This window comes from Pocillopora verrucosa, chromosome 14, assembly GCF_036669915.1.
Source record: "Pocillopora verrucosa isolate sample1 chromosome 14, ASM3666991v2, whole genome shotgun sequence".
NCBI classification, from domain to species: Eukaryota; Metazoa; Cnidaria; class Anthozoa; order Scleractinia; family Pocilloporidae; genus Pocillopora; species Pocillopora verrucosa.
In genome coordinates, this window is record NC_089325.1 from 8,339,352 (window position 1) to 8,362,712 (window position 23,361).

Here is a 23,361-nt window from a genome sequence, read left to right on the forward strand (position 1 = left end):
CGTGAAAGGACTGGGGAATTGTTTTCACTTCCCATCATTACTATCGGCAATCTGTTTATATGCTTCGAGATTGATGATCGCCTTCCTTGAGGGCCAGCTGTTTCAAACGAAATATCCCAACTACTAACCCAGATTTTAGCCTTGTGGCCAAGTGCTAAGATGAATTCTCTCGGAGAACCTGTCACAGTGTCCGAAAAGCAAGGTTTTTGTGAGGAAATGATGAAACGCCTCGATCTACAGCGAAGAAACGAACATTTTTGTGATGTAATTCTTGAAGTTGGTTCAGGTGATGATCAAGCTCGTTTGAAGTGTCACAGAATCGTGTTATGTGCAGCAAGTCCGTTCTTTTACAACGCTTTGAACAATGACATGAAAGAGAAGAAAGAAGGTGTGATCAAATTGAAACAGACAAGTAAAAGTATGAAGGAAGTACTGGAGTATGTTTACACAGGGCAAGTCGATGTCAATGAAAACAACGCTTATGAGCTCCTGGCAGCAGGGGACTATTTTTTGATTCCAAGCTTGAAAGATTTTTCGGCTACTTTTATTTAAAAAAGCTTAGTGCTTTGAACTGTGTCGCTGCTTATTATTCAGCCATTAAGTATCGGTGTGAAAAATTAAGGGAAGGAGCCAAGGATTTTATTCATGCCCACTTTGAAACGGTCACAAAATACGACGGGTTTCTAAATTTGAGCGTTGAACAAGTGGAAGAGTGGATTTCTAGTGACGAAATAATCGTGGATGGCGAAGAGCGGGTCTTTGAGATAATTCTTAGATGGTTCGAGGCACATAAGGGAAGGAATCAACGACATTTTTACAACTTGTTACATCACGTTCGGTGTGTTTATGTGCCACATGACTATCTGTTTAAAGTCATGTTACCTCATCCTTTTGTGAACAAAAATTCGAAGTGCTCGACTTTAGTGTTAGAAGCCATGAAGATGGCTTTTAATGGAACAGGAGAATGTTTCTTCTCCCAGTCACCAAGAAATTGCCTGAAAACTCATGAAGACGCCATTTTTGCTGCACTTGCACTGGAGAATAACAACAGGCACGGCCAAGTACACCTGTTAGGCTACTTCCCTTTGCTGGATGAGTGGCGTCAACTTGATCTTCCTGATGAAATGAAACTAAAAAATTTTGATGTTCTCACTAGTGCTTATCATGGAAAATGGTATCTTCTTGGTGAAGACAACAGAAATCGTCGGGGAAGAGTTTCTTTTGGTGCAAGACCTTCCCCTATAAAACTTGCTCAGCGTTACAACCCAACACTGAACCGATGGGATCCTGTCCAGGGTCCTTTAAAAGTGCTTCGTGGATTTGCTGTAGTTACATTCCAAGGTTTCTTGTTTGTTATCGGTGGGGAGAGTGAGAATGGCTTTAAACTGAACACTGTTCAAAGGTACAATTCTGAAACAAATATCTGGCAGGAGATTTCTCCACTGAGTAGCCCTAGATCAAACCTCTGTGCATTGGCTGATGAACAATACATGTATGCTATTGGTGGAGATGGCTACCTTAAAACTGTTGAAAGATTTGATCAGAGAACTAACACTTGGAAAAAGTGTCCTTCCATTCGAACAGGTAGACAAAATGCTGGTGGAGCAGCCATGAAACAAAAATTGTTTGTATTTGGAGGACTTCAACCAAACTCAACGGTTGGAGACCCGTGTGAAATGTACAATTCATCTTCCAACACATGGACTGGAATCTCGAGTGTGGTAGCACCAAGGGGCCGGGCAAGTGCTGTGAGTTTCAAAGGAAAGATATATGTGTTAGGATGCTTTCATAATGAACAGGGAAGAGAGGAGAACAAACAGTGTCTGAAAATCTATGACATTGATAAGAATGACTGGGAGGACTGCAAAGACATTCACATTTCTGGTGACTTACGATGCACACTTTCTTGCATAAGGGTATTAAGTAAAGTGGCAAACTCATACCGTACAAATGAAACCAATGTTTTTTTATAACTTGTCAATTATGTTGAAATATATGTTAATGAGAGAAGCAAATTAGACAATTTGATAACGGGAAAGCTTGATGATTGTGAATATCTCTTACCATGAGGAGAACAATCTCTATCTTGATCAATGTTTAATCTCTACCTGTCTATCCTAGTATCATCCAAACTATCTTAAGTAAATGAGAGTAGAAAATTGCTCTGATTTGAGCTTCACACCGCTTTTATTCATGAACAGGTGGAGAGACTAAAGTGGGTGTTGTATATGCAAATTTTGTGGCAATTGCACAGCCTGAGGAGTTTGGGCAGAGCATGCAACTTAATAAAGATGGCGAAATATCTACTCTGCGGTGCTATCTACAAGTTCACCATAGTATCGCTTTGATTAATACTATCAGTAATTGAGGGTGCTTATAGAGGTGAAGAGAAAACTACAGATAATGATGAAGAAATAACAAGCAAATGCGAACATGTAAGTGAAAAGTAACACCAAAAACCAAAACAGATGAAAAATGCACAAAAAACGGAACTAACTGTGCCGCTGAAATTATGGCATGGACAGTTATGACAGCATCTTTCACTTAGAACTTACAAACCTGCCCCTGACAGCATGAAGGACATGATATTTGAAAAAAAGATCAAATCTTCCATCTTAAGAGTTTTTTTAACTTTCTTTTGTTGCGCGTAGCTGTAAACTAGCAAGGTGCACCGGCAAATTAAATCGCAACTGTTCTAGACGACGAAATACATGACTTGCGAGACATGAGAAGAGCAACACTGTCAATGAGTTAACAAAGTAGATTTTCTTTTTCAATCAAGCGTTATGAACCTTGAGTAGAGTTTTCGTAACCCCTTTACAGTAGCAGCCACTGTGGTATATATCTCTGGATTCGCGGGGAATCTTCCATGACATTCATCAATCAGCAGTTAAACGGTTGATTTATTATTCGGGAAAAAAAAAATCACATCACCCTGTCTGATAACTTGCCCTTTAACATTTCCCTTCATGACGGTTTGGAGTCTTTCCTTAAGATCAGCTTCCTTCTGGAATTGTTGGTTCTCCTCTTCAAGAGTGATATATGACGATCTCCCTAGGAACACTCAATGTTAAACGATTTACACATTTGTCTCGTCATCTGGCACATGAAGTACAATACACACTGTCTGGTTTCAATTACAAACATATCATGTTTTAATCGTCACGCTATTGTTCATACTGAATGTCTCGAGTAAAGTGCAAATGTCTTCGTCGAGGACGTTACATCCAGTCATCTGAAATTGACTACTCAAGCGGGGACATCAGGTGAGAGAAACGTGAAGTAAATACGCTAGCCAAAATTCTCGGTGCTAATAGATTGATAGATGTGGAATCTGCCTCGAAAATCCTAGTTTCTCCGAAGCCATTGTCATTTAATATGGTGTAGAAACAACATTTACTTTTTCAATAGTACACAGACAGTGCTGGGATAATTTGTGGTGAGCGCTTAAGTAAACAATGTTTTTATGATCAACTTCAGTGCGCATTCAGGTGATCAAGACCGATCAAGAACACAGACTCAGGATATTTTGTTCTACGCTTTTTTCACAAATAGCATGAATGTGTTTGATTCCTGTCTCGGAAAAGCTGAAATACCTGTAAATGGCTTGCAACACGATACATCTAATTGGTAACGGCACTTTTTCAAACTTGGACGCTTCACTTTTCTATAATGCGAAGATCAGCGGTATATTACCTCTCCTGATGTGAAATTACTCAGAATTTCATAGCTATAGAACTCGTGAGGTTCGCAAACATATCATTCTGGTCACAAGAGGTAACAGATACATTTGACCTGTTGCTTCATAAAACACTAGTGAGACGAACTTGAAATTGCATGAACATTTAGTAGTTAACTGACGATATTGCATATGAACTTACGACTGAGATCTGGAGCGCATTCCCCTGGTTGTAGTAAGAGGCAGGGCGGAACTTCCTTCCCACATTTAAAATCCTGATAACCAAATTGTCCAATAATCTTATTCTGTTTGCTTTGCGAATAGTCTCGAGAAGGCTCTGCGTTCCCTACGCGCTTGTAAGACCTGGCTAGCGGTGGACGGCATTGTTTCACCAAAGCTAGTAAGGCTTTATCTATGTTTGTAAGCTTCCACAATAAAATTGAAGGATCAGAGAAAAGTCTTTGATTGAGTCGCAGACAAAAATATCTAATACTTTGCAACAAAAGTGGAAGAATTCTCTAACCTTTGCTACATGGTACAATCAAGTGCACAACGTCCTCTGAAGGTGAAATCGAGAAGTGAAAGCATATTTAAGTTGTCTAGAAGTTGTGAGTATTAAAAGCGTGTCGTTATAAGTGTTGGAAGTGCGAGATTCAATAAATTTTGTTCGAGATTGTTGCAGGGATCCCACGCTGTCGGAAACTGCACAACTAGATTCATTTGCTGGGACACCCCGTCTCCGCGGCCCCCCCTTAACATTGGTCTGCAACATGGCATAGAAACATTCGCAGTTAAACAACATTGGATGGGGAGGAGGGGCGAAAGAGCATCACAGACGTTGTTCTGGAGAAGTGTCCAAGTTAGGTCTGCCGGGGAGTCAAGGTGATTTCAAACAAAGCCACCTTTCATTTCGAACTTGTGTCGTCCAGATGACATCACAAGTGGAATTTGGAATAAATTCAGACCCAGTCCTAAAACAGCTTTTATATCTGAACGCGAAAATTTTTATTCAAGCCGATATTATTTTCAAGTCTTACTTAAAAGAAATCGTCGTCATTCTTAAATGTAGGGTAATTCAGGTAGACACCTGGTAATCAGTCCACCAGACAAATTTGAAATGTTCCCTGTTATGACAACAGACTGCGATACAAAACAGACAAAGAAAAGACGCCAGTATCAAATGACTCGAGACGTTTTCTCAGATCTGGTGGAGGATTTCTGTTTCTGAAGATTTCTTTTAAGCCTAGTGATATATATCGAAGGCGTTGTGAGCCAAGATGAATACGATGTGTGATCATGTTAATTGTTGTCACAATGTCCCGCAGAGATTTTCCGAGGAAAAAAAATTCCAGCCTCTAAGAAGAATTTTTTCCCGGGCCACTGTTTATGTTTGTTCCTTTTAAAATTCTCCTTTTGATTCGTATTTTGGGCGAGCGAATTCTCCCGCAATCTCGAGAATCAATCGGCAAACTGTGAGGCGCTATTGGTTAGCACGTGCAAAACTGATCGTGTAGCTTCCATATTCTTTCTTGCGGTCTTAAAAGAAAATTAACTTCGACTGCCACAGTCCCACAGAGATAGAGAAGACTTCTAAATGTTTTTATTCTCAAGAAAAAAAAATCCAAAGATTTATGCAGACAAGCTTTTCTTGTTATAACTGAATAGGCCTTTGTTCTTTAAAGAAGTGGTTGACTGGTCGCCGTGCTGAAGTGATATCCAGAACACATCCGCGGAGTGGTTCTTCACTTGTCCCTTCTCAGTCAGTTTTACATCTCATTTTATTGTGACGAGTCTCGGTTCATCCTTAGGGTATTGCCGTTACTGTTATTGTAGTGCTCAGTCTGGGAGATTTTATTCGAGTCTGGCTGTTTTAATCCATTGTGAAAATTATTGGCGTGACTTGAAACATGGCACGCGATCGAACGCGAATAAATTGTTGTCGGAACTTATGACGGATGTCAACACTTTAGTGACAATTATAGGTTGATAAACATTCGGAAGTTGGTTTATTACAGTTTGTTTGCCTGTTTAAAGATATTAATCTGATTATCTCTTCAAGACGTTAAAAAAACTACCAGACGCTAGAGTTGATTTTTCAAATTTTTAAATAATTAAAGGTATTAATAAAAATCACTTGGGCGTGAGTAATTACTGCAAAAGTTGATTCATTGTGTGAAAGGATTTTATTCTACATATGAAATAATTCCATATTTACATGAAATTAGAAATGCTCTTTGCGTATCTGTTTGTCTTTCCGTGAAAATTAAAGGAAAGTTTGAAAATCTCTCTAAATCCATCGAGCATTTCAGCACTAAATTTTTCATGATACTTTGAACCAAAGAGCTGTTCGAGCCATATCAAGGACTTTGATTTTATTCAGACGAATGCACGTTTGTTATCTATATCACTTTAGGATATTTGCATAAGAAAGCCCGCAACTTATCGAGCAGTCACTAACCCAGGGCTTGTTTCGCGCCTGTTGCCGGCGATGGCTTCGTCCTCCGAGTCAAGACAGGAAGGTAAAAGGAGACTCAGCACTCGAGAGCAACGAGAGCAGTTCAACATCTACATAAATTCAGATCCTGCACTTATTGAGTCGAGAAGATGGATAGAGGTAAGCTTTCTTCACTTCAGAACCAGATGAAGGATTTGCATTTTGTTGTTCGCACAAGTACATTTTATCCGTCATTGAATGGGCTCTGATCAAGCCTTTACTTACTTAATTTTTCAGGAGGTGACCAGAAAGGAATTTAAAAGTCACAATTTTCGAGAATCCCTTGCTGATGGCATTCTTCTCTGCGAGTGAGTACATAAAGCACTGAGTTTGTTTACGAATGATGTTAGATTTTTGTAAAAACGTCAAAAATTAGGTAATCCTACGACTATTGCTGGTTATTTTTCTGTATCATTTTAACTATTGTTTTAACTTGAGAAAACGTGACTCTATAATTTCATGGGATAACTTAGAAGGTGTTCGTATCGCGTAAGTTATTATTATTTTGAGATATCTGAGGAATAGCTGTTTTAAATTTGTCTCCGTTTGATATTTGTGACATGTAAAACCATCGATTGATCGTCTTTTAATGTGCTTGAAATAACTACTTTATTAACCAAGATGTGTTTATTAACGCGATTCGACCATTTGAACGACAAGAAGCTTGATGTCACGTTCTGAAGAGGACAAAGCAAACTGGCTTCTGCAGTAAAAAGCAAAACGTCAGTGCTGCAAAATCAAAATAGGAAAAAACTTAATTAAACTGAAATTTTCATGAGGCCACCTGCCGGGCGCCACGTAGCATGTTACTGGGTGAAGTTTGTCTGTTTTCGAATTTGAAATGAAGAACTGCTACATGAATAGCGTGCTTCCAAAACATTTTAGCCTAAGCCGGCAGCTATGAAATATGTGATGCATGGACCAACGAAACAACTAATTCTTTCATTGGTAATTGTATGCCAGTCTTGACCTAGTCTGGCGAGACTGTATCTGATGTAATTTACATTCATTAGCTAAACCTATTTGAACTGCGTGCTTGATATACTCTGAATTTGTGTTACTACCTCGCCATTTCTCCTCATTGGCCTTAGAGTATCATTATGAATGTTACAAATGTGCGAAGGAAAGTCCTGCTTTTTTGGCAATACAATCGTATAATTATATTGACCTCCCTTGATTTCCACTCTAACAATTTCATTATTGTTATCTTACTGTGAGGAAAACATCGATTATGATCGGAAAAAACTCATTACAAGGCCTTGATCACATTATACAACCAGCAATAAATATCCAAAAATTGTGTTTCAGCGTACCAGTATGTCACGTGACAAGTTTTCCCTGAGTGCTCATTTACATACGATGCTCAGTTGAATGTTTTAGACTGATACACGAGGTCACAAACTGATATATCAAATATTGTAACTATGATTCTTATATTCTAACGATCAAACTTATTTTATAGTCATATTTTACGTTTTACAAGATTTGCGCATAGTAAAATTAGAAAGTTAAAAAATTCCTTTGTATTTCCAGATTAGTCGAAATTGTTGGAGGTATCTCACTTGGTCGAATAAACCGTCTACCGATTGCGTACGCTGGAATTGTAAGTAGTGGATTGAAGTGGTTAAACCCCCCCCACCCCCCCCCCCTCTTAACCATGTTTGTGCGGAAGATTGAAGCCCGCCTGAGATAATCATGAAGACTTCCTGAGAACAGAGTTGAATTGCCCAAAACTTAGATCAGGCTGGTTCCAGTAACTGATACAAACACTGACGGATGGTGGTCAACAACTTACAAATGTTCTTATTTAGGGAGATGTTTCATAGCTGATAAACATTCAAAGCATGTCGTCGCATGCATCAGAAACGCCAACCAGTGATTAAGTGAATCAATGCCATTTTTTTTCTAAATTTTGCACATATGCCTCATTTAGTTTCTTATTTTTTTTCCTATTTCCTTCATTAGAATACAAACAGGCTGGTATTTTTCACGTTGGTGCATAAGAGCAACTAAGCAGCGAGTTCTTAGTACCTTAATGATGTGCTACTAATTTTCCCATGTCTTCAATAATATTTTTTTCATATCTTCAATACAACAGGACAATATCAACTTATTTTTCAAAGCCTGCGAAAGACTGGGATTGCAAAGGCTTCATCTTTTTGACGTCACTGATCTTCACGAAGTGACGATCCGACGCGGTGATTCAACGTAAGTAAAGATCATTAAACTTTTACATCAGACACAATGCAAGCTTGAAGACTGATTTGTAAACACGTTTTTTTTTAATGTTGATAATTTCAAGACTAACAATTTTTAAGTAGGTCTAACTTAATAATAAAAGAACTGAATATATACAGCCGGTAATTCTGTGGAGGTCTTAACTTTCGCACTTGCGAAGAGCAGTGATTTTAGAAAAAGAAGAATACAAACTGTCCATTTTTCGGTCGACAAGTATTACACCGTAAGAATATTTCTCACAATGAACCATTGGCTCTTCTGATTTTGGCTGGGGACAGGCTCCTGAATGGGCCTCGATCAACAAGAGATGGTAAAAAGTGGCAGAGTAGCCGGCTAACGGGTCGATTGGGCGGTGGGACCAATTTCCCTTCGCTCTTTCGTTTTCACCAATTTATTTTTGGATTCTTTTCGAAAGCAATTTTTTTTAAATACAACATCCAGTTACCGAACGGTTGCTGATGAGCCAATTCGGGTAAGCCGGTATTCTACTTACATATATATATAGCACGTTTTTTTACATACCGCGATCATATACCCTCTTCACTTGAGGATATACGATTTGCGTTTGCACGTGCAGCGGGGCTCTTTGTTCCGCGTTCTTTTTATTATGTTTGTCTCCGGAGATGTCGCAAAAAGGCTAAAAGACCGACGATCTTTTCTATAGAACGAGGTAGTTATCGCGGAACTTTAAAGGGTCCTGGTTGATATCGTATGAAACAAGATTAAATGAAACGCTTACCTCTGAGGTTGCCTCTGAAATAATAGCCACTTTGAAAAGACACTGATTCGAAATAATAAGGACATCATTTTAAAATGACGTAAATGTAGGCAGGTCCAAAATCCGGACAAATTTGGAAAATTTCAAATTCCTTACACCATAGCGAAAAGTCGATTGTGTTTCATGTCACGCAGCATTTTATCGACTTAATTTGAAATCAAACGACTTACGAAGTACAAAGCATAATTAATTTTCTCTTCGACAATTTTAAGATTAACATACTGATGAGTTCACAGGATTTTCATTATTTTCGGTAGAAAGCAAGAAAAATAAATCTCGAATCTCAACGGAAGTCGCTTGTGTTACTTGCGCAATTTATTTGGGTTACTGAATGCTCAAAAATAATCCTATTCACCGCGGAACGTTTTGTCTTTGCTCATTGTGGAATGCAAAGATTGTTCTAGGTATTGTTGTTAGAGTTGTATTGGGTTTGAAATCTTTTGATATTCCGCCGCGCTGTGTTTTCCTCTGGGACTTATACAGAAGCTTGTACTTGAGTGTTTGACTCTCATGTTTTCCATATTGCTCTCAGTCCGTTAAAACCGTAGGTATAATGAATGTATTTTACTTGTATTTACCTTCATTCGAATTCGTGTTTGTATTTATTGCGTCGCTGTCTGTGACTTGTCACAATGACATGCGAATTGAACAAGAGATCGCGCGACGCATTTTGATTAGTTGTTCGATTCGACTTGTGACTCGATTCCGGTCGAAAACATATCCCTTACGCTGATAAGGATTCATTTCTTTCGAATTTCAGGTCATCGAGATTAAAGGAAACACAACGGAGGCTACAGAATGTAAGTACTAACAACAATCTATTCAAAATCGTTATAATAATCTTTTTATCCCTGGAATAGATTCGTAATCTTCAAGCAGAAATCAAAATATACGTCTGGGTAACGTGGTTAAATCTCAAGCTCTGTACACCTTCTGGATGTCCCCGTACCTCGTTAGCACAAAAAAACCTGGGTTTCGATCGACTGTTTAAGAAATAATTTGGTTTTGCTCCGTAACGGTGATAGGGTTTGGTTTACGAACCAAAACTGTAAAGATCATATGTTATGAGTCTGGAGGTCGTCTGAATCGCCTTGGTGACTCGAAAACAGTCATAACATGGAGCAACTGTATTTTCTTAGTTATTTTGTCATAACCACCCTTATAAGACGTTGTGTTTCCATTTTACAACACTTATTCCCTCGACTTCATAAAGGATTTAGTAATCGTAGATTTCGCCAACCGTCAACGACGGTAATTTATTTTTCTCGACCAAACGGTACGTAAATAGCACATACCCGATTGATTTCATTATGTTTCATCAAAATGCAATTTATCTGTACGGATTTATTCGAAATCGATGGTTTTTAAAAGCACAATTTATTTTTATCAAAAAGAATTTTCAAGAGAGTAAGCTGGGCGCTTTACCCTGCTGCGGGGGTCAATTGATCGCCATTTTGAATTGTTCCTTGTTTATCAAGTGCGCGGGAATGAAATTTAAATTCCTCTGACGCCGAGGCAACCAAGCGGAACCGCGGGCTCAATATCCTACATTTTGCCATCGGGATGTGAATATAACTGCGCAGTACAAAATCAAACAAAACTAAGAGATGGCGACACAAATGCGAAGAAGTTGACGCGACACAGGTAACAATTATAAATGAATTGTTACTTACTGTTTAGGTGAATATAAAAGTAGTTGAGATCTCCACCTCAAATGAAAGAATATTTGCGCGAATGAAACCGCAGCCTTAACATTATGGTTGACGCCATAACCTAATGTTATCCATAACTGGTTTTTTTTCACGCAAAGAGACAGAACAGCTTTCACATGACGTTATTATATTGGATTTTTTTGCAGGTTACGATCACAATACTGTGGTTAGCCAAAGCAGCTCACAATCGAGGTTATCAGGGTCCTGCTCTTGACTACAGCTGCTTTGATCATCTAATTCCGGTAACAAAAAGCTCGAGGCTATTTATTTTACCATTTCATTTAAATCATAAACCATAAAATATATTTTGTTAAAAGGAAAAAAAATAATATCGTGGCAAAGCACCCAGGATGCTTTCAAAACAATTTATCTTATATCACGAGTTTTGTATGACTCGTGATTAGCAGTATTTTGTCACGCGATAACAAGGCATGTTCTCCATCTACTTAAAGAAATAAATTTTTGATGCTGCTTCCATGCAATCAGTTACTTCCAATAATTATTACCCTGTTCCATCAAACTAATCTTTGTCCTATGAATGTCTTTGTTGCACTCCGGATATTTCTTCAGCCAAAAATGGAAGTGTATCAATTGCGTGATAGGAAAGTTGTGGGTGATTTTACGTAGCGAAAAATAGTCTATCAAGTGATGTTTGTCTAACCTGCATGAAAAAGTAAAGAGGAAACTACTACCGAAAGAGAGAGTGGTATTCTTTCAATAAACCAGACTTACTTGCGAATTTTCTTTGCAGCAAACGAATTTCGGCAAAAAGAGGCGAGGGTCACGAAAGAGACATTCTTTAAGTGAACTAGAAACGCGAGACAAAGTGTTTGATAGGATTGACATTAGTGACAAGAAGGAGAAATTTCGGAATCTTGAAAACCAAGCCAAGCAGGTAAGCATCCAATTTCTTGGCTTCAGTTGATAATCACAGTAGTTTACAAGTACTCTAAACCACAAAAATCAGACTGCGTATTTTGCTTGTCTCATGAAAGCCAGGTTGAAAGGCCTGGGACAAGTGCTAAAAAACAAGTTTGGCGGGGGGAGGTTTCGAGGAGGAGGAGGAGGGGATTTAGATGTCTAGCTTCCACGAGGGAAGGTTCTCGCGCGATTCCTTTCGCGCCGCGCAATCAAACCACCTGTTTGGTACGTAGTCAGTGAGCTACAGAGAGGTAGTGGATCTTGAGGCAAGCCAATATTTGCTTTAGACATGAGTTCTAATCTCCCTCTTTACTTGTCATCTTTACACAGAACATCGTGCATTTGGAATTAAACAGACGTAAATCAACCGGAGGAATTTTGAAAAGAAGTAGAGAAAAAAGTTTAAGTTGGAACGAGGAGGAATTAATACACAGCTACACAGACAATAATTATCTTCGGAAAAGGATGCCGGATCCAAAATTTCACGAGAAAAAAGACATGTACGACCACCGTGATCAACTTGTGAGTATAAATGACTTGACAATCACAATTTGCGGTACACATTTTGAATAGAAACTAGCAATGCTTTCCATAAAAGTCTTCATGTCAAGGTCATTATCGGAGCCGAGGTCATTTTTTCTCTGCCTTCCACCTTCTCCCACCAATCAGGGATCAGAACTGCTGTAAGCCCATTTTTGACTTTCCTGACTTTTACCACCCTCCCCTTCCCTCCCCCACTACGTTGATTGTAGGTTATTGTCAGTACTGAGATTTCATGGAAGATCACCTGGTCATAATGATTTTGTAAAATATACAATCATAACTTATAAGTATATTTATAATTATGGCCAATATTAACCAAAGTCGGCCAGTAATTGATACCACAGAAACAGCGTATACTTAATTCATTGAGAGTCTGATTTGAATGAAGCGTTTTATCTGAATTTTGTCCATTTTTTGAATAAATACCAGGACTCAAATCAAGAAAGATCTCGCCGTCGGTCGAGTGGTTCTTCGGACCGCGGTCTGACGTCACCACCACCGATTTCACTTGGTAAGAGAGTTGAGGTGGACTTGAAAGAGAAACAAAAGAAATTCGAAGGGCTTGACAAAAACGCGGAAGAGGTAACTACTGGAATTAACTTTCAGACTGAATACGTACGTGAAAAAATTTCAGTTTCTTGTTCTGAGTTGATTAACCGTTTCAACCTTTTAGCCTGAATGAATTATTATGTCGAATTAATCCTGCGACTCTAATAAGTGATTGGAGAGGAAACTCTCCTTGCAGTCTTTATACTCTTTCTAGCGAAAGATGATGAGAAAACATGAAATAATCTCTTAGAGGAAATTTTATGGATTAATCACTCAATTCTGGCCAGTAAATAAATGTAAGAGTATCAGTTAGGAGATTAAACTCTTTTGGGGGTGAAATTGTAAACTGCTAATGAAAGGTACATACCATAAACACGCTTTTGGTTGCTGATCAACCTGCCGTATTTTACACTGCAATTCTGTTGACATGACAACTGCGAATATTGCTCCACCTTTCCGATGGATGCTGGTCCATTGTTTATCACACCACACCAGCCCACCTGCCCCCCCCCCCCCCCCTTTAGAAATTCTCCAGGTTTTCCCGGCAACTCTTTGGTAAAATTCATTTTTCTTGGGTGGAAGGACACCTCTAGAGTAAACATACGTGCCTATAGAAAGAAAAATAACCCAGGCCAGCTATCGGAGACGGAGCTCTCGTTCTCATGTTTAGCTCGCTAACTCACAGGCCCGAGGGTCATTAAACAAACATGACGCATGCTTGTTCACATTTGGTTTACTGAGGAAGTGTCGAAATCAGCTGTCGTTATCCTTAAGCAAAGATCGAGTCTTCCACCGAGTTTAGTTTTGTCGGTTCTGTTTTTATTCTGGTGATTTTTTTTGCCAGCAATCTGCTGTGTTGAAAGGCAAAGCTCGGCCAAAGTCCTGGGGACCTGGAGAGATAAGAAAGGCACTGCAAAAACAAGGCTCTGTTGATGTAGCGTTCAAGGAAAAACACCAAAACTACGAAAAAATTCAGCGTCAAGCAACTACGGTATGAAAAGTAATCACAAGGCACTACAAGTATTGTTGCCAAGTAGTTTTCTCCGTGTACACTAGACCCTTCGCTAAAGTTGTGAACCTAATAGCGCACTTGCAAATTTTTCACTCCACAAATTTGATTCGATATACTTAGTCAATGTTTCACGTTACATAAACTTGCCTCGCCACATTGTTAAGTGTTTATTTGTATAGCATATTTCAAAAATTGTTTGAAATTCTTTTGTTCGTTTCGCAGACTATTACCTAATTTTACCAGCTTTTAAATGGTTTAAATGAAATGGTCTTTACAAAGATTTTTGTGACTACCATAGATGATTAAGTGGGCATTTCCACGAACTTGGACTGCAAAAGCAACCCGCTCTTATGAAAATAAACGATAAATATCTGTAAAAGCAGGTGGCAGTTCACATTTGCATGATAATTAGCCATTATAATCACTCTGTGTCGGGATGACATCTTTGTATAGCTTGTATGAACGATATTTCTTTGTATATTCGATACAGGAAAGTGCTGTGTTAGAGGGGAAGTTACGGCCGCACGCAGATAGGGATGGAAGACCAGAAAAAGTAATTCTTGGAGGAAGATCAGATGTGAAACTCCGTGAGAAACAAAAAGATTTTGAACAACGTGATTATCAAGCTCAAAGGGTATTGAACTTATACAAGACTAAAATGAAAATATACCTACGATTTTAAATTCTTCTAGATAATGATATATCATCATCTCGGTCCGCTTCCAGAGACTTTTATGATTTAAAATTTGCAGCAGACAAAGCAGCAAATATTTGGATTTTGCCTTGAAACAAATTAACTTATTCGACTCAATTTGGAACGGTTTCGCTTGTTATATTGGGCAACGACGCTTCTTAAATTAAACAAAATTTAATCATCTGCAAGAGACTTAAGCGAACGGAAGATAGCTTATTTTGATACGTGCTAACTGTAAAATGCAACGATTAAGAAACGAGCGAAATTGTTGTGTAATCTTAAAGACCAATGTTTAAATTCTTCACTGTTTTAAATTGCATTGTTAATATGCGCTTGTTGGCAGAATATAAATCACCAATTATGGGTAAACACGTCATAGAACAAGTTACAATATAACAATGTTGGATGCACCAAACTGTGCATGATGATAAGACATGTTGTCTGCGGTGTGTGGGTGCTTCAGTATGAAGAGCTTATTTTACTCTCCATCTCGGTAGGAGAAAGCCGTTCTCGAGGGAAACCTTCGTACGTCAGCCACAGACGGAAAAGCAATACGTCCCAACTCTGTCATGGTTCCAAAACGTGAACAGATTAAGCTGAGCGAGAAAAAAGCAACTTTCGAACAACTTGATAAGCGAGCTGAACAGGTGAATACACTTTTATTTTTCATCCGAAATTCAAGTCGTTTCATTTGTTAATTAAGATAAGTGATCCATCCATCTCCTTAGGTTATGAATAATAAAATATGCTTGTTGCTTTCTTTTGAACTTTCTTTTTGGTCTAACACCATGTCGCTTCATCAACAGTGCCGACACTCCAGGTCTGAGGTGATAATTAAGCGTTCGAGTCGCTCCTGTAGCATTTTCCTTATCTTGACATGGATGAAACTTCTGTTAATCTGATAATTGCATCAATAGTTGTGTTAACTGATCTGTGTTTGTGGTATTCGAAAGTTGGTGCAAATATCGTTGAAGCACTATCAAAGTATTTTTGGTGTTTTCGGTATTTTCGTATCCTGTAACGTTGCTTCAAATTTACCCGAAGATTATAAGGTCGTTTTTAGAACTCGAGCCAGATACAGATTATGACCGAAAGCACTTGAAGAAGAACCTCTTTTAGTAAACATTACTGATTTCCTTTATTTATATTTCCACTCAGGACTCGTCGATTCTTCGTGGCCAGTATAAACCACCGCTCACAGATACTGGCAGCCTTAAGAGATCATCCAGAGTTGCCCTTCCGAGAGATGCAAATGTTGGTCTTTTAGAAAAGCAGCGCACTTTTGAAGATAAAGACTCTCAAGCGCGGAAGGTGTGATGAAAATTCTTTTGTGGCAGCAAAGCACTACTTATTTATAGCTAGTCTGACACTAATTACATTCTGAGCGAGATGTTTACCTTCCTATCCAGTCATTTTGGATAAAACACACGCAGTAACTGTATATTGATAATGCATTAATGTCAATGAAAATGATTGTCATAATTTTCCTATTTATAGGAAAGTGAAATTCTTCAAAAGAACAAACGAAATGCATTTGATAGTCCCGTTAAAGAACCCACACCACTGAGCACTTCTACGCGGCCACGGATTGCTGGTTTCCAGTCCTCCTTTGACAGAAAATGGGTTGCCTCTGACATCTCAAGGCAAAGCCAGCAGGAGAGACCCTCTCGACCAGTGTCCAACTATTACGACTACAGCAGCTTCAATGACTACCCAAGAGCAAACGGTTTTGATGAAATTACCGCAAGTACAGAAGGTATATACCGAGTGTCAGTTGAAGAACCAGTAGAATCCGTTCCTTCGGTTGGATATGAGCAAATGAACACTTGGCAGAATCAACGAGGATTTTCAGAGGAACAAAGAAGCTCGAAACATGATGAACGCTTAGATAAAGACAGAAACGGAGAGTATTCCGACTATGTGAAGCGACGTTATGAAGAGTCCAAGAGGAGACAGGGGGAAGAACCTGTGGAGATAAACTTAACAGATGCCAAAAACCTGTCTTATCGTGATCTTGTACGTGCTCCACGCAAAAAGTCACGCGAGACGTTCATACGCGAAAAGAATACCGTCGTTCCAGCGGAAGAGATGCCATGGCGGAAGGAAGTTCGAGAGGTCAAAGAGAAAAGACATCTTCTTTCTGATGAAGAGCAAGATGCTAATTATGCGCCACGGCCTACCTCGCCACGTTCTGAATTGGGTAAGTCACAGTATCTTGAACTTGTCGCTCCGCCCTCTAAAAAAGAAGTGTACGCTTTCGATGGAGAGAAAAATTCAGCGGGCGAAAATGTCGAGGAAATGCCATGGAGAAAAGAGGTCAAAGATATAAGAAGATCTGCATCTGTAGAAGAACCCCAGCAATCGAATGCAGAGCACACGCGGATTCGACCTCCCTCGCTAAAGACCCGTGATGCGTTTGTGACTACAAGGGATGACAAAGACGAAGAAGAGATGCCGTGGAGGAAAGAGGTAAGGGAACTTCAGGAGAAACCAAGAACAGAAGATGACCTGGAGTATCAAGGTGACAAACCACCGCCTAAACCGGACTCGTCACCCAGTCCAAATTTCCGGAAAATGTCTTACAAAGATTTCATAAATGTGCCTTCAAAAAAACGTCGGGACATTTTTCAGGCTCAGCTCCAAAAAGAAGAGGAAGAAATGCCTTGGCGAAAGGAAGTACGTGAAATAAAAAAATCGATGGCAGAAGACGAAGAAGGAGAATACCAGAAAACGTCTGCGACTCCAGCTCACTCTGCTCCGGAACAAAATGACCGATCATTTGGCTATAAAGAGTTTTCACCCAAACCTATCGCAAAACCAAAGGAAGGCTTGTTGGTTTCTCAAGATAAGGAGGAGCAAGAGATGCCATGGCGTAAAGAAGTGCGTGAAATGAAAAGATCAGTGCTCGAAGATGAGCCCGTGAAGCGTTCGTCTGCCACAAATGTTCATTCGTCACAAGAAGCAACCAGAGACTATCGGAAACTCTCGTATCGTGACTTTGTTGCTAGACCGAGGAAAAAATCCTTTGAGAGCTTTTTATCTGGCGAAGAAAAGGAGAAGGAAGAGATGCCGTGGAGGAAAGAAGTACGGGAGTTAAAATATAGACCTCCTGATGACGAGGAAATCAAGCAGTCATCTCGTTCCGAGCTTCAATCCTCTAACGACGATTCCTTTCATAACATCCGTGATCATTCCATCCAGCGGGTTACAGAAAGTGAGCGTGAAAGGAGTCGAAAAGAGCCTTATCATGCCCCCTCTGCTGGAGTTCAAAACATGTCGTACAAGGATTTTGTTTGTCCACCATCGAAAACAGATGAACTGCAGGGTCAAGTACAGCGTAAGACTAGAGTGAAAGACCTAACCAGGAAGTTTACAGATATCGAGGCAGAGAACACTCTTCCCAGAAAAGGCAGGCCGCCAGCACAGAAATCTCTGGTGGACATTGGAGAGCTGAAGCGTATCGAACGCGAAATGAGAACAAAAAGTTGGCATGGCTTCCCAGACGATTACGACTCAGATGACGAGTATGAGCGGAGAAGGAACCGCTCAGAAGAAGAAGCAGAGGAAAGAGTTAGGCAGCACTATCATCGCGAGAACATTTCTGGAATGGAGGAGCTGGACGACGTGTTTCAAGATCCAGAGGGATACTTCGACCAGATTCGAGCTCCTCCGCCAGAGAAGTTTGACGAAGTGGTGGTGAAAGAAGTGCCTGTTCAGCATAATGCTCCTTCCTGGAATGAACGTGATGACAGAGGGTTGCAAGTAGTGACAGTACGCTCAACAAATGACCATGATCATAACAATCGATATGACTTACACAAACAGCCATTTTCGTACTCTCCCGATTCAGATAGCTATTACGATAAAAGCCCTGTCATGGATGGATCTCTTTCAAATAACACCCTATTAGATGATCGAGTTGTTGTGAAGCAGACCTGGATTCAGCCCAATCGGGTGGAATTACCTGAGGCCTCTCCGAATCCTCCAGGACACGAGGGCAGAAAGAATCTCCATAAAGAATATGCTGAAAGAGACAATGGTCAATTGCTGCCACAACGTAGAGATGAGCGAACATACCAGCGAGATAACATAAAGAGTATACCGTTCAAACCAAATGTTGGTTATCATAGAAACGACGAAACCTTTTCGTCAAAGAGCGTTGATCTTAACGAAGAGAAATGTTTCATTGACGAGAGTTATTATTCAGAACACAGCCGGCTTTACTATCCAGGAAGTTATGGTTACAGAGGCAGGAATCAAGGTCAAATCGATGACGATGATTGGAAATCAAGAGAAGTTCGTCCTGGTCTACAAAATCATGGAAATCAGCCAACCAAAGTATCTATCAAAGGTGACAATGCCATGGTTTTCGGCTCTCCGATTATGGTCACTGCCAAACCAAGACCCCAACAGCCGACACAAAATGAAGGCCAAGGGGATTATAGACACGAGCAACCTGGAGTGTACGACTTCATACCAGTCAAAGAAAGGGTTTTGAATGACAGAGATGTAATTCCAGCTAAAAGAGAAAGTTCGTATTTCAGCAGAAGTACCGTTGAGCCCATGCCAAATAATAAGGAACAAATGGAAAATGCTAGGCGACTTGTTTTACAAGACATTAAACACCGCGGGGAAAACGAAGTCAATAAACCACCGCAAGAACCCAGAATGTCGTCTCGTCCACAAGTGTTTGGCGTGTTTGCACGCACTGATCAGAAAGATAGTTACAACCGTGACGATATGCGAGAACGTCAACCATCCAACTTGCCTCAGAAGGAGTTAGAGAACAACTTTCAGGAACACGGACTTCACGACACGCAAGATAATTTACAGGGTTTCAATGCAGGCGTAGATCGGCAAGGTGCGACTATGTACTTGGAAAGACGACTCCAGCAGGAAGAAAAGAGATATGATTACGAAAATAGTGCCTCCAGTCACACTGAGTTGCATCCTGTGGTTGTAGCTACGGTAGAGAGCGAAACTCGAAAGTGGGGAGATGGAGTGTTTGAAACATCTCCGAAAGATGAAAATCGAGCCGCGAGGGGACGAGTCATAAACTTTTCATATGAACAGGAAGATGAAATGCATGAGGGACACAAGAAAGAAGGTACAAACATGATTGGCAATGATACATCTGTTTACGTGGCTGCGAATCTTGTTCAGGTAGAAGGTTACGACGCTAGCTGGAAACAGGAACAAAAACAAAAGGAAGAGATGGTGAGAGAGCAGTTGCGGGATGCTGAATATAGAGAAAAATACAGAAGAGAATTCGAGGAAAAAAATCGGAAACAGCGGGAAAACTCGAAGTACCTCATGAGTCAGGTACAAATGAGGGCGACTATGGATGCTGAAGAAGATGATGTAGAAGAAATAGAGAGAGTGCGTAATGATAACATTGGCGAACGAAATGAGATTCCACCGAGGAAAAGCCACTCCAGCGACGAAGACGTTTTGAAAGCGGTTGCAGCAGAAGAAGACTATTGGCAGAAAAATTTAAGCAAAAAGATAGGAAGTGAAAAGAAGGATACTAGACATAGTGAACCTCCCAGAAGAGTCAGTAGTAGCGAATCGCTGACGCGGATCAATGGAATTGACTATGTTAGCGAAGACAATGTGGTCCGCAAAGAGAAAAAGTCCTTTGACCAGGAAGAACATCTTCGGAAACTTAAAGCAGAAGAAGAATCAGTGGCTCAAGAGGCTGAAAGGCAGATGAGAGAGAGAGCTGCTTTGAGACAACAAGCACAAGCCGAAGAACCCATCATTACGCCGGTGGAGAAGCCTTCCGTAGAATTCTCAGTCAATGAGGAAATGTTTGCTGACCTCCCAACTGAAGAAAAACACAACAAACACTTTTATGATGAAAATAGCAATTACAGTGGACCGAATACAGAAACGTCTGTCCTAAGAAACGGATACCACAATGACGAGGAATACACGCTTCGTAAACAACTGGAACACGAAGAGAATGAAAGACATTATTCAGATTACATCTCAAAACCACAAGCAGAGGTGCTGCCCACTAACGGACATTTAGAAAGTGATGTTCACCACAAGACGCCCGCAAAACTGCTGAGAGAAAATGGAGACCAGTATTACCAAGATAACATCCCGGGAAATTCCGACGCAGCTCCAGAAGTAAACGGTTTTGAAGGTTATAGTATATACGAGACATTCATTCATGGCGAAAGCAATCACGTGATATGTGCCAGTTGTGGCACCTCAATTGAGAAAAGTCCATCGATGTACATAGCAGAATTGGACCGATACTGGCATGTTAACTGTTTTAGCTGTGTGGTGTGCAGAGCGTGGTTTGGTGACGAGTACAGTCCAGTCCTTCATATCACCAACTCCATGTTACATTGCGAGAGATGTTACATAACGGATGAAGGTAAGTGACATATGATATGTCCCGTTAGACCGCAGACACTTTCCAAATCCCCCATTTTAGGTGCGACCGTCGTGAAACATCAGACATACGCTCAAGGTGAACCCAGGTGAAATGCCTGTGAGTGTGCCCTTAGTTTTGGTGATTGTTTAAAGAGAACTCAGAAACTCCTTAAAAATTATCAAACGAAAACAATTTTGGGGGCATCAAAAGGGCTGTTCTTGACTTCTCTTCCCCGTCTAAATCCATCTTAAAGCCACCTTATTATTTTAATCTGATCACCCTATCGGGCCTTCTTATACAAGCCAGTGATTTAACTGTCGGGTTCCAGTTTCAGTGGCTTTTAATTTATCGTGTTGATGCATCGATCTATTGGACGACAACAAAAAAAAAAAAGAACCCACGACTATTCTGATGTTTGTATCTCTAGTTCATCATCTGCAAATGTTTCCTGATCTGGCATTCATCTTTTTTCGTAGGTGAAAGATGTACCGAGGTGTAGACTCAGACTAGTTTTAGAGACCTTTTTAAAGATGTCAATGTCAGTGAAAACTATTTTAATCTATTTCATTTTATTATTTTTTTAAAGTTTAAATATGAATAATTAACGCATTAGCACTGAGAGACGCTTCGTTTACCAGGTTACCCTTAATAGCAGCAAAGTATATTTTTATCAGGCATATGGTTATCTCTCATTTTATAGTGATCTTCAAGGCGTTTTACAAACAATGTTTGGTTTTCTCTCCGTCGTAATATGCTAATTGTAAGCGGCGTTTACTTTGGAAAGTAAGGCGAGTTAAACAACGTTGCTAAATTCCATTTACAATTTACTTTTTCTTATTGAACTAAATGTCAAGAAAACGCCCGAACGGTTATCTCTATAGACCAACAGTCGGCCACGCGTCGATTAATGGAGGGGGCCATTTCGTTCAATAATTTAGTTCGTTTCGTCGTGGACGGAAGGATGATCACCATGCAGATTATTTTATCGTTATACTGTGAAGACAAACATTTGTTCTTCAAAGTTATTGTGTTAATGTTTTATTCATTTTGTTTTCGTAGAAATTAGCCAGTCAAACAACATTATAATTTTACTACTTACGTAAGAACATTTGAATTTCATTGTAATGAGCTGTAGTCCTTAGGCAGGACTCTTTACAAGTAGAACTTTTTTAACAGAGCTATGTTTGTAAATATTATGATAAAGCTAAAAACCATTTTAATTTTTCCATACTCTGCGGAACTTAAAAAATAAAATTAAAAATTATTGTGAAATCGCTAACGTTTTCTATTGTTCTTCCTCTTTTTTTCGGGTGAGGTATTTAAAAAAAAATTTGCAAGCCTTGATTGTTGAGGTAAATCGCCGTTGCCATCAATCAAAAGTCTATTTCCGAAATGGCCTAAACAGTAGCTCACTTGTGGCGTAACGATGTAAATATTTCGGTCCTATGACTCAAAAGTTTTTTTTTTCTTGGCTGCAGTATCACCCCATCATAAAGAAAACTATCTAAAACCATGAAACTCGATACGAATTCAGAGCTATACGTATTGATGGAATCACAATAATAAATTGAAGACAGCCTTGACATCTCCATGGCTCGAAAGCGTCGTTTGAGTGCAATGAATATACACTGGTATAATGGCAACGTTAAAAGATAAACTGTGGGTACTCCTTCAGCTTTTAAGCACACTCCACGTCAATTTCTTTACTCCTCATTCGCATGGTTCGTCTTGAACTGTTCTCTTGACAGGTAACAGAGACCTTTCTTCCCGACCGGCCAGCTTGCACTGCATACATAATGGAACATTCACCGCACGATGCCGCCGAATCGCATCTTGATCTTTTTCAGTTTCAGAAAATGGATTGTCTGTACTGCCACAATAGCAACAGGTTTTTATGGAGTCCAGATTACAAGAGTAGAATGTCATTTCTACCGGTTCATCACAGGAACGAAGCGTTTTCATAAAAATTCGGTCTTCAAGCGGATGAAGAAGGGGTAACAGTGGTGTACCGCAAGAAAATACACTGTTGGTTGCGATTTCATCCAGGAGAGTTCTCTCTCGTGTCGATAGCTGTTTTGGTGCGTAAATGCAACGAGGTTTGGAGCAACGGAAACAGTAAACAACGCCACGGACTCGATCGCCAGTAAACGGAGCAAAAATGATACGGGGCTGTCTCGAAGCGCAAGAAATAAATCTGAAGTCAAACTCAGAGTTAGATATGGGACTGGTTGTAGCCAGGCAAGATACACAGCTAGTCACCATTACGATTCTGAATCAGCGTATCTGATCGACGAGATGACAAAGGTTTGCGTGTGGAACACGTTAGATATCGGAGAGGTAAAATCTTGGTTTT

At 39.9% G+C, this 23,361-nt stretch overlaps 1 protein-coding gene and 1 pseudogene across 4 annotated transcripts; both read left to right on the forward strand.

Annotated features, from left to right (window-relative positions):
- Positions 1–71: 71 nt before the first annotated feature.
- On the forward strand, positions 72–2,292 carry LOC131776506 (kelch-like protein 3; annotated as a pseudogene).
- An 825-nt stretch (positions 2,293–3,117) lies between these two features.
- Positions 3,118–22,280, forward strand: LOC131776463 (trichohyalin-like). Of its 4 annotated transcripts, none has more exons than XM_059092638.2 (16): positions 3,118–3,266; positions 6,093–6,293; positions 6,411–6,481; positions 7,707–7,776; positions 8,272–8,381; positions 9,950–9,989; positions 11,048–11,143; positions 11,653–11,796; positions 12,153–12,344; positions 12,795–12,947; positions 13,759–13,905; positions 14,417–14,560; positions 15,118–15,267; positions 15,779–15,931; positions 16,118–21,008; positions 21,485–22,280. In XM_059092638.2, exons 2-16 carry the CDS (start codon positions 6,168–6,170, stop codon positions 21,505–21,507), a joined length of 6,510 nt encoding a protein of 2,169 aa, XP_058948621.2. In that variant the 5' UTR covers positions 3,118–3,266; positions 6,093–6,167; the 3' UTR covers positions 21,508–22,280. The 4 variants fall into 4 exon arrangements, with proteins under 4 accessions (XP_058948621.2, XP_066017028.1, XP_066017029.1 ...); XM_066160931.1 differs by having other exon boundaries at positions 3,249–3,266; positions 3,481–6,293; XM_066160932.1 differs by lacking the exon at positions 3,118–3,266 and adding an exon at positions 3,272–4,561.
- The last annotated feature ends 1,081 nt before the right edge of the window (positions 22,281–23,361 follow it).

What these genes read in the sequence shown, in the direction of transcription:
- LOC131776463 (XM_059092638.2), top strand. Translation starts at nt 6,168, where the DNA reads ATGGCTTCGTCCTCCGAGTCAAGACAGGAAGGTAAAAGGAGACTCAGC. An exon ending in CGATTGCGTACGCTGGAATT is followed by an intron (nt 7,777 to 8,271) that starts GTAAGTAGTGGA and finishes TCAATACAACAG; the next exon opens with GACAATATCAACTTATTTTT. An exon ending in GCTTTGATCATCTAATTCCG is followed by an intron (nt 11,144 to 11,652) that starts GTAACAAAAAGC and finishes TTTTCTTTGCAG; the next exon opens with CAAACGAATTTCGGCAAAAA.